The sequence below is a fragment of the Callithrix jacchus genome, chromosome 14 (genome assembly GCF_049354715.1).
Source record: "Callithrix jacchus isolate 240 chromosome 14, calJac240_pri, whole genome shotgun sequence".
In the NCBI taxonomy this organism is placed as follows: Eukaryota; Metazoa; Chordata; class Mammalia; order Primates; family Cebidae; genus Callithrix; species Callithrix jacchus.
In genome coordinates, this window is record NC_133515.1 from 106,627,460 (window position 1) to 106,639,720 (window position 12,261).

General features: G+C 45.8%; 1 protein-coding gene across 3 annotated transcripts in view; it reads left to right on the forward strand.

The window, feature by feature from the left end:
* Window positions 1-12,261, forward strand: part of LOC128929670 (uncharacterized) — a 361,144-nt gene that overhangs the window by 138,203 nt on the left and 210,680 nt on the right. For all 3 annotated transcript variants that reach the window (XR_013526170.1, XR_008476490.2, XM_078348518.1), the window contains one exon: window positions 10,447-10,515. Coding sequence is in view for 1 of the 3 variants with exons in the window: in XM_078348518.1 (XP_078204644.1) it covers window positions 10,447-10,515 (69 nt within the window). In the remaining 2 variants the exon portion in view is untranslated. The remainder of the gene's footprint in view (window positions 1-10,446; window positions 10,516-12,261) is intronic.

Genomic DNA, 12,261 nt, shown 5'->3' on the forward strand with positions numbered 1-12,261 from the left:
TAATTCACTGTTGATTTAGAAACTAGTTATACGAGGACTGCTAGGGCCATTGTGGGAAAACATCTGAATAATTCAGCTAATAGATGGGAAACTCACCCAGATTGCCGGGGCACAGGGAGGGAGCAGCTAATTCGAACGGGACGAGCTCAAGTAGGGTGATTCCAGCAAATTCCAGGGAGCAGGGAGAGGTTGTCATATTGCTAGGGGCAGCAGCTGCCTGGTTTAATTATTGTCATTTTGGTTTTTGGAAAAAAGCACATGGGCCCACACTTGCAGGCAGAGGCCATTAACACACTCTTGAAAAAATGTGGAATTTCAGTGTAAAGTATGTGATGTGGCTGATTCTACCTCCAAGCTATGCTCATGTTAATGGGGCTTATTCTAGGCATATCATATTTATAATTTCAAATAATATGACCATTATTTGAAATATGTGAGTTTAGTAATAAGTAACATCAGAGAAATGTAAAAATCACCTTTGCCCCGGGAAAGTCATAGTTGTTTGGGTATTTTCCAGGATTGTCTAGATGACTTGAGATTAAGGTAATCATTCTTTATAGACTTGGGGCCCATGCGGTCTATAGATGGGTGAGTCTAATGATGTGAAGAGTCTTACATAAACATAAAAACTCAATTCTATTTAGTTACATACTTAACATTTTGTTTTTATTGGAAATAATAAAATTATATGGAGTTGAGCTATTATACACATTTTTGCCATGGTGGCTAGAATTTTAACAGCCCTTAAGTGCAGATAAGTTAGTGCTTAGATGTAAATGTTAAGAATGACGGCACTTTGGGAGGAAGTGTTAATTTGGTTGCATTTATCTGCAGAGTCACATGCTTTTCTTCTGTTTCTCTTTCCTTCTCTATTTTCCAATATCCTCACATGTGCAAGAGCACATGTATGTGCACACGCATGCATGCGCACGCACACATACACACACACACATACACACACACACACGCATTACGCTGTTGGCCACTTGGCTCCCAAAGTCTTCCCACTTTCTATCCTGAAGACTTTCAAAAAGAGAGAGAGACCAGCCATATCCAACTCCAATACTTTGACATTGTACAATCCTGGTACAGGAGAGTCGTCCTGCTTGAGATATCTTACTTTATGTCTTAATGACATAATGGCTGATTTTATGTCTGAACTAGATGGGGAACCTCAGAGGACAGAATTGGCTTTTGGCAGCTTAGTGAACAGAGCTTCAGCAAATAATTTGTGAGTGAATCAATAGAATAATCACAAACGTGCTGTCTGTAAATGAGCTCCGGGTTTCAGATGAATGTGCCCACTATGGCCCCTGGCACAACATGGGCATGGCAGCAGGATCAGGTGCAGGTGCACAGCACAGAGCACCCCACGGACAGTGGCTCCGATGTCACGAAGGCTAGTTCCCTCTTTCTGTGCAAGCTGTGGATGGCTGGGTGACCATGGCACTGTCATCCCCACTCAGGCCTCTCCTGTCTTATTCTTCCACTGTCCTAGCTCATGGCTTGCTTAAATCTCAAGGTTACCTCATGGCCAAGATATCTGTGGGCGTTAGCAGATATCACATCCATATTTCAGGGAGCAGAAAAGAGGAAGAGGGAAAAAAGTGCCACTCACTTCCCTTCTGCTTTTACGAGGCAGCCTTTCTGAAAACTCCCCCCTTGCCATGTCACCCCTGCATACACATTTCATCCTGTGCAGCCTTTACCAGAGCTCAGATGGCCACATCCAGCTGGAGAGCGGGTAGCAAATGTAGTCTTTCTAGCGGAACATCAATAACATTGAGTAACATATGCCGTGTTCTAGCGAGGCGGAGGGACTGGCTATTTGGAGATATTTTGCAGGATGTGTCATAATACCTAACCTATTCCTAGTGATAGCACATGCTTTCAAACAAGCAATTATGATAGCTTGTAAAGAATTCCCATATTTTATAGAGAGCCAAATTATTTTGAATTGAGAAGATGATTTGGAAAAAAAGTATTATGTAATGATACCTTAAGACTAGAGGGCATCTATCTGTCACTGTCCCTGTGTAAATTCTCAGTTGCGCTCAGGAAGACTGAGTGGTGACAGATGCCCTCAATGTGGGCTGGTACTGTGGCAGATCCCTGCGTTTTCTAGCGTTAGTTATTGGGATAATGGTTTGTCTTGTATTGAACAATAATTTGTTGTGATTTAAGGGTGTAATGCTTACATTTGCTGATCATGTATTCCCTGGGAATCTAATTTGTAAATAATTACTTGACAGAAACTGAACTGGCTGGAAAATTCTGAGTATGCAGAGGCAGAGGCAGGCCCCAGGGAGGAGACTTCAGCTGAAAGGCCAAGCACCTGAATGGTCTGACCACAATTTCTCATCTCAGCAGTTAGCAGCTAATAAGGTCCCTTGTTAAAAAAAAATTCTCAGGCTCCAGAAGCAATGGATACACTTAGCTGGTCATTAGCAACTGTGCCTAGGGCAGCTGGCTTAGGTGGAGTACTGATGAGATGAAATCCCCTTTCACCTCTCCACAACGGAGAATGTGGGAAGGATAGTGTTTTTCTTTCTGTGTGTAGAGCCAGGGGGTCTAGGGCAAGAGGGTTGCTATGGACTGAATGTTTGTGTCTCTGCAATTCCTATACTAAGCCCTAACCTCCTGTGTGGCTGTATTTGGAGATGAGGCCTTTAAGGAAGTAATTAAGGTTAATTGACTCATGGGGGTGGGGCCCTGACTTAATAGGATTTGTGTCTTTAAAAGAAGAGACAGGAGAGAGCTCCCTGCTTCTCTCTTCATGTGCACAATTCTACCGTGTGGAGACAAAGCCAGCAGGTGGCCGTCACCAGAAGCCAACCCTGCTGGACTTTGACCTTAAACTTCCAATCTCCAAAACTGTGAGAAAGATGTTTCTGGCCTCCTCACCTGCTCTGCCCTCAGCATGTGGACCCACATCTTCTGCCTTTCATGGGCGCATTCATTCTCTGGATTTTCCATTTCAGCAGTGCCTGAGCTTCTGCTGGGATTCAACACTGGCTGCCCTTACAGAGACAGCAGACAAAAGAGGGAAACAGCCTCCACTGGCACAGGGACCAAGGGTGGGGCAAATGCAGGAGCAAAGCTGGTATTAGTTAACTCGTATTTAGCACTGACCATAGGCCCCTGTTCTGAGCACTCAATGAACATGAAATCATTCAAGGCTCAAAATAACCGTCGGAGGGAGGAGGGAGAGGCTGCTGTTATCCTCATCCTACAGGGAAAGAAAGAGGCTTAGGGGTGTGATGTGGCTTTTCCAAGGACACAAAGGCATTGAGTGGCAGAGCCAGGGGTCACACCTGGACTGTCTGCATCAGGCCCTGTGCTCAGCCAGGTGCCATAAAACCATCTCGCCAGCATCCAGTAGACAGGTGCTTCTGCGGCTAGCGCCCAGGATCCCACCGCCTCTGACTTCGGGGGCCAGGGAAAATCTCCCAGAGGGAGTCAAATCTAAGTGAAGGTCTGAAAGGGCAGCCAGGAGCTCGTCTGCCATAAAGAACGAGAGACGGTTCTTCCAGGCAGTGGAGGCAGGGGAGTCCTGGGGTTCTGTGAATGTAGAGAGCAGGAGGTGGGGCTGGGAGGACTCGGAATGGTCAGGGGGTCCACATCGCAGGGGGAATGAAGAACCACAGAGCACCATCACAGCGTTCAATCAGGGGAATGGCGAGGTCACACCTGCCTTTTACAAAGATTCTCCTGCAGCTACCCTATGGAGAATGGGTTGGAAGGGGGCGCAATGGGAGGTGTAGCCACTGCTTGTGAGGCAGGGAGACTGCGCAGAAGGATAGAGTCGCATTCCTGCAGATGCAATGGTAGCTCGAATCACAGCTGTACAGGTGAGTGAAGGAATACCTGGGAGTATGCCAGCTCACCTGTGTCAGTTCGTGAGAGCTGATTATTACTTTGAGAAATTTGGGAAGCGGATTATTAAACAGCCATTATTAAACATTAAATTTTAAAAATTTACAACAGAACAAATGATAGCAGAAGCCAAGATGCTAACTACTCAAATTCATCACTTCTTAATTACTTTGCTATGATCTGTTTTCCTGAAGGTATGTATGCCCCTTCTGTCTGTAGGGTGACGAACTATATCATGGTGACCGCTGCCCGTCTCTTCCAGCCTCTGTGTTCATTGAACTCATATTGGTCCCCACTGGTATTTAAAGTTTGCTATTCTTAGGTGGCAGTGTTTACAGCAAGGAGATTGGGAAACATTGCAAATAAAGTTTTATTTTTTAAATTCAGCACACCTCTGGATGAGCCACTGCATTCTAGAGATAGAGCCCATGGAAGAACCCCATTTATCCTTCCAGGATCCATCCCAGAAACCTCCTCTAGCCTCGGCCAGCAGGCTGTCTCCCCTGCAAAGTGTCCTAACCTGTGCTGCACTTCCCTCTCGTCACTGTTGCTGGTGTCAGCCTTTCTCTCATTCTGCAGGGTTCTTGATGGCAGGAACTGTGCCTTATTCATCTCTGGAATAGAGGTAGCACGGATTTGGGGCTACTTATGCCCTTTGAAATGAATGGGCAAGTGACCGGGGGAGTAAGATGGCTTTACTTTCTGACCTTTGTCTCTGTTCTGCCTTTTTTGGGAGCCCTCTCTCCCTTACTGGGTAGGACACTTCAATCATGGTAAACCCTGGGCTGCTTTCGGCCTCTGAAGCAGCCTGGTGGCTGATGTGATGTTTTACATAAATGTCTGTGCAGCTTGATGCCAAAATGTCTACTTCAAAGGGGCTACTTTTGAAAGAAACTACTTTGAAAATGTCTTGATAGTTAGCTGGGCCAAGGAAAATGTACCCACTAGCAAGGACCAATACATCAAAGGCACGCTGAAGGACAATTTGAAAAAGGAGGATCACATGCCTGGATCACCTTGGGGGAAGTTGTCTTTGAAACTGATCTAAATCAAGGGCAATAGGGCACAAGGACATCAGATTTGTTTGAAGAAAACAGCATCCTGTTAGTCTTGGAAAATAATTGCACAAGGCCACCAAAGTGCCACTTCCTCCCTTCCTCCCACACACCCTCCTGCCACATAAGCCTCTGTGCATCAGAGACCTTTCCATGCCTGTTTCTGCCTGGGGTGTCACTTTGGTTAACCATTTGAGGGCAAATGCTCGATGCACTGATAAGACGGTTACAAAGACACCCCACTTCTATTTACTTGTCGGGGGGGCCCCTTCTCTGGGGCCCATTCCCCCAGGCTTGCCTTGGTAAATTTCCAGACCCCAGCAGTCAAGAGATCTGAGCTCGAGGAGAGTCCACCCCCTCCCATGAGAGCCAAGCCTTTGCCACCATCTGCAAGCTTAAGACACTCCGTCGGCTTACTTGTCTCTCGCAGCTGCCGGGAAGTCGGAGTAAATCATGGGAAGCCACCAGGGTGCTGAGCTGGGGTGCTTGTCGTTCTCCATGCCACTTCCAGTTTAAGTCCCCTTGTATTTTACAGAAGGAACCCCAGGCCCAGCAAATGGTGGGAGGCTTGATCAGGCCACACACAGGCACGCACTTACCGCAGGACTTGGGAGTGGGATCCTGTGCTCTTCTGCTGTGAATGACATCTGCCTTTCTCACCAACTCTTCATTATTAGCCCCTTGTCAGGTGCATAATCTAGTAATAGAAGATGATTGCCACCCATTTTGCTACAAATTTCCATCCAGGGAATGCAGACATACCCAGCCACTCCCAACTTGTCACCACTACACGCCCTCTGCCACTGGGTTTCAGATGGGGTAAAAGTCACCCTCTTTCAATACAGCCATGTCAACCAAGTGACTGTTCTCTCCTGTCCTATTTAATGCACAGCACTATAAAGTCAGAGCGTGCATATGTCCCCCTTTCCGTAACTGTGTGTTAATATATAAATAATATTAACAATAATAACAACATACATAGCACTGACAATGTGCCAGGGGTTATTTGAAGTGGCTCTCATGTTACCTCTTGTAATCCTGACAATTCTATGAGGTTGATATTATTATTATCCCATTTTCGTGTAAGAAAACTGAGACGCAGAGAGGTTAAGTAATTTGCCCAAGGTCTCATAGCTAGTAATCAACAGAGCCAGAATTTAAACATAAGTAGTCCAGTTTCAAAATCCATGTATGTATTGACACATATGCTTTACAGTGTGAAATACTCAAGAACACGTGTGTCCCGTATGTTAGAGTGAAAGAAAGGATTGTCAGGGCTCTGATGTGCTAACTTCAGACTATCCCACTGTACTTTCATATACCTGACCTCAGACCCAGTCACTTGTCCTAGGAGGGTGGGAACAGAGCAGACCGGGCACAGACATCCTGCCTGGGCCCTGATCATGGGCTTCAGTCCCCAGCCGGGTCTCCCCACCTCCCAGGTTCCTGCTGCAGCGTCTTCCTTCATGCTCTGGCCATCACTGCAGCTGTGTTAAAATCCTGTTCCCTCTGCACGCTGTGCATGCTGGATCCTGTTGGCTGTCCTAGAGGGTCTGGACTGACACAGATCTCAGCTTTCCTTTTTAGAGCACTGCTGCCTTCTCCCAGGTCAGCAGTCTTGGTCAGCTTCTTGGCTGTTTCCCAGGGGAAGTTGATTATTTACAGGACAGGACCTTCCAAAGCATGTCCCAGTAGACCAGAGACTTGCTGCCTTGTTTTCATGCTGGGTCATTTAACTGGGACATAGACACAGAACTCAGAATTGCAATGCAATCCAGTAAGTACCTGGAAGGGTGCCTGCCTCTTGAGAGGGGCACAGCCTGAGAATATCCCTGTCTTCCCACCATGCTGTGAGTGAGTCCCACTGTCCCCTCAGTCTAGCAACAGAGTTGGCCCTCAGTAAGAGGGTATTGGATAAATGTATTCCTGGGTCATCCCCACCTTCCCAGTTTTGCTCATTCATTTGTTCACTCATTCAGTTAGTCTTTTGTTGAACTTGTATTATTGTATGCCAACTGTGTGCTAAGTACAGGAAGTACAGATACCAACTAAATATACACTCAGCCTCAAAGAAATTTCATTCCAATAGGGGACATGGAAATATACACAGATCATCATCTTGCAATGAGGTGAAGGCAGCAATGGAGACAAAACAGGCATTCAGGAGAGCCAGGGCACAGTGTGTGTGGGGGGTGGAGGAGGGGTCAGGAGAGACCCTGCTCAGGAGGAGAGACACTGAGAAGTCACCCTGAGGCTGAAAAGCCAGCGAGCAGGGCCCTGAGGTCGGCAGGAGATTGCACCCCGAGTCCCCAGGCCAACTTTCTGTGACCGTGCTGCTTCTTAAAGCACCAGTTTCCCACCAAAGCATCTCTCTTTGGCTTCTGGGAAATCACTTGAAATCACTTGGACAAGAGGGGGAGAACAGACCTCCTGAGGTTGACCACCTGCATCCCTTCCTTTCTCTCCCTTCTTTTTGCCTTTCTTTTCACTTGTTGGCAACGTTCGAGTGGGCTCAGGAAAGTGGAACTGCTTCTCCACCCAGAGCCCCACAGAGCCCAGGTTCCAATTACTGTAATGGATTCTAAAGGCTTCCCCTAATGGAAGCCATTTCACCAGCGAAGGGTGGGCTTTGGTCATCGCAGGCTCTTCCTAAGGCAAAGTGGGCCTTTGGTGAACGTTTCAAATGCAGTCCTCAGATAGGACCCTTTGAAAGGGCCTTCAAAGTGCAGACGGCCTCTGGAATAGGTTTCAGGCTCCATGCAAAACAGAAGCCACTCAGAAACAGGGAAGCCTGCCTGCATACACCCTCCGACCCACCACAAGGGCGCAGAGCCAGTGCATAAGCCTGAAGGGTTGCCTGTGTCTTTACACTCTGATTACTTGGAAGGGCAGGAGCTCAGGCGAGTCCCTTCTGAATCTGGGTTCTTGGGTAACAAGCCCACAGAGAAGATAAAACCAAATGGGACCTGGATTTCACATTTGGTCCAAACCCTTGATTCTATTAAGGAAGCTGAGGCTGGGGGAAGTTAAAAGAGGTTCCTGAGTTAAAGTGACGAGTGAGTGGTAAAATGAAGACTCGGTGCCTTGCCTCACAGCCAGCGTTTTCACCACTACCTTACATTCGGTGGCTTCAGGGAGAACTTTTAGTATAATTTACCAACACTTAAAATCACCTATGTGCCAAGCATCGGCCTAGGTGTTGTGGGGCTTCACCAGCAAGGATTGTGGGGCCTTGGCCTGTAAGTGTATTACTACAGTCTCGGGGGATGCAGGTTCCCGTGTATTACATTCTCACACAGTGCCGAGTGGCATATCGCTAAATGGAGATGTACAGGTAGCTATACACTCCCAAATGTTCTTTTGAAAAAGAAATTGGAGCCAGGGCAAACATGTCATGCTGAGTGATGGGTACAGAGGTGGTAGGGACTTCCTGGTAAACACTGTCTCTGGAAATACACCAGAATCAGTCACTTTTACTGTTATTATCCCAGCTATACCTTTGGCAATTGTTCCTGAATTTTGTTTCTAAAGAAAACGAAAGATTTGAGTTGCTTATCCTCCTTCTTTCTCATTTTCCTAGAATGGGCAGTGCTGCTTAAAGTGGTGAGTACACACACACACACACACACACACACACATGCATACACATGAGCACACACATACATACACACACACACACATGCATACACATGAGCACACACATACACACATACATGCACACACAAACACACAGACACACACACATGCATACACATGAGCACACACATACATGCACACACAAACACACAGACACACACATGCACACACATGCGCACACATACACACATACATGCACACACAAACACACATACACACATACATACATGCATACACATGAGCACACACATACACACATACATGCACATACAAACACACAGACACACACACATGCATACACATGAGCACACACATACATACATGCACACACAAACACACAGACACACACACAAATATACACACACATACAGACATGCACACACACACATGCATACACATGAGCACACACATACACACATACATGCACACACAAACACACAGACACACACACAAATATACACACACATACAGACATGCACACACACATGCATACACATGAGCACACACATACATACACACAAACACACAGACACACCCATACACACACATGCATACACATGAGCACACACATACACACATACATGCACACACAAACACACATACACATGCATACACATGAGCACACACATACACGCACATACAAACACACACACATACACACATACATGCACATGAGCACACACATACACACATACATGCACACACAAACACACATACACACATACACACATGCATACACATGAGCACACACATACATACACACACAAACACACAGACACACACATGCATACACATGAGCACACACATACACACATACATGCACACACAAACACACAGACACACACATACACACACATGCATACACATGAGCACACACATACATACACACACAAACACACAGACACACACACAAATATACACACACATACAGACATGCACACACACATGCACATACACACATACACACACATAGTTTTTCTTTTCAACATAGAGAATTCTGCACTATAAAATCCCCTTCAGTTAGATTATATACAAGCGTTGACTTTCAATTCATACCGCTGATATGAGTCATTGAGTGCTCCAATTCTTAGTTTATTTGTGCTGTTTTCAGTAAAATGGATTGAATGTGGAGTTATCCAACCATGGTGTGGTGCCTTGCTGCCTCTGATACGGGACTGATGAAATCTGAGTGCTTGGCACTATCTTACAGGAATGGAAAAATCAGATTTGGTCTGCAGCCAGCTTTCGACCTTCTCTGGAACATGGACAGAACAGCTGGGAAAACACTCAACTTGCTACCCACAGCCCCAGACATTCCCATACCACCTCATCTCTCAGAACCTGCCTCCACACTGTTAACTGGCCTCATGTACCTCTTACATAGCTGACCATGGTCACAAGCTCACTTTAACATCTTGTCTTTGGCTTAGAGGTGTTATACAGAATCATGGCTCAATTTTTCAGAGCTCACAACAAAATCACGTTATCTATCTCTAAATTAAATTCAGATTTCCAGACTTCCCTAGTTACTGTATCTTCTGCCTCTCTTTTGGAGAAATTGTCTTTCAAGATCTCCAGGGCTGAGAGTTTTAAACCCATCCTCCGGGAGAGGCTTCAGGGGTTCTCTGAGTCCTCATTCACACTCTGTATAAAGTTCTCCATATTCACAATCCTTCATCTATATTTCTGGAGAGAAGACTCACATGTTTATCAGATACTCATAGTGACCCAAGGCCTCACATGGGTTAAAAACTCTATTGCAGTGAGATTTCCCATGATTTTGAAAGTAGAAAATAGCTGAGATAGTGTTTAATTGAAACTCTCATTTCACATATGGGGAAACTGAGGCCCATAGAGATGCAATTTTTTTTTCCTTCAGGTCAGTGCAACAAGATAGTGACAACACAGCGTGGGAGTCCAGAAGCAGAAATTTGATTTGTTTAAACTTGTAAGTATCCTCCATCGTTCCTTAGCTCACCTAAGACTGACTTCTGGGAAGCCTGGTAATCTGCACAGGGAGTAAGGATGTTAAATGTCTTTTGGAAGAACTGTTTTTCTCCTTTGCTTTTTCGGTAATTTACTCTGGCAGCTGGTAGGTATTTTATCCCCAGATATCCCCAGACTTGTTCAGAAAACCCTGTTGACACTGTTAAAGTCTTTGCCCATGCAAATACCCAGTGCTGTGCTTCTTGGCCGTCAGGAACCGTCACATGGGGGGCATTGCTCCATTGCACGTGTGGAAGTGTGCGCTTGCTAACGTAATAGCAAACCAAACTGCAAATGCCCATAATAGGGAATCAAGAGAAAAGTCTTAAGTTAGACTTTTGTTTAGCATTTGGCTTCCTAGAGGTTTGTAAAGACGGTGTCTGTTTAGGGAATGCCTTATTAAGCCTGGACGGTTGCCCTCAGCAAATGAAAGTGTTGACTAAACCTTGGTCTCTGTTGTGAAATGTACATCTAGTGAAATTCAAACACATTATAAATGTACTAATCAGCTGTAATCAAAGAAGAGGGGCATAAACACTCCCAGAGGGTGGCACCTCATGAGAAAAACTGATGGGGTGACTTGGGAGGCCCTGGGTGGCTCTCCAGAGAGTAAAGGACGTCCATGGCCATCCCTGCGCCAGCATCAGCCTGTGTTTGTATGAAAGTACAGACTTCAAAACAGCCTGGAAGACAGCTCAGAGAGCGCCCAGAGTGAAACTTGGATTTTACCAAGAAACGAAACCAAGGTCCCTAGAGAAATGACTTTGCTCAGGCTTCACTCTGTGACTCAATGGCAGATCAGAGACGAGGGCCCTACACCCCGGTGGCTAGCCAGGGATATGGCCCTGGCACTGTGTGGCTGAGTTATGTTGAGCTGCCTGGGGGATATCACAGAAAAAGCCCCTGGAGGACACATGTGTTCATCATTTGGTCAAAACTGTGCAGCAGGTAGATGGTGACATTGAAACCATCACAAACATAACAGGTGCATGGAGGGCAATGTGCTAAGCACTTAACGGGAGTTATCTTAGTAAATCTTCACAACGCTATGATGAAGTAGGTAGCATTGTTGTAAGAATCATTTTACAGATGAGGACACTGAGGTTCTGGGAGGTTAAGAAACTTGCCCAAATGTAAGTAGGTGGCCCTGCTGGAATTCCAAAGCACGGGTTTGTAAAGATTCTGCTACACAAACTCCCACTGCACCTTTTTATTTGTTTTTGTTTTTCCCCCAGAGCATACCCACGTTTTCTTGTCTCAGGGAGTATGATGTGTGAAGGACTTTGCTTCTCATTGGCCAGCGACGCCAAGTCCATCTCAGTTTGAAGTCCTAGGGTCTGAGCTTCCCTAGGTGTGTGGAGTTCCTGCTAGGCAGGACTCAGTTTGACTGACAAGTTTCTTTTCCTTCATTTTCTCCTATTTAGCCGCTGCTTTTCCTGTATTCTCTTTTAAGAGAGTGTTAGGGCTCCGGGCCAGAGGCCTTTTACAGCAACCCCAAAACTGCCTTGTAGCAATCTGACAATTATTTTTTACAATAATTTGCATCTTATTTCTAAATGCAGTAACGATTTGGGGTCTTGTGTCTTCTTTTCCTGTTTTGGCCCACCATCATTCAGTTTGGATTTTGTTGTGTGAAGTTCCCCGACTCCTGGCCTACTTCCATCCACCTTTCATTCATGGGACAAACAGTAACTGTACACCTACCTCC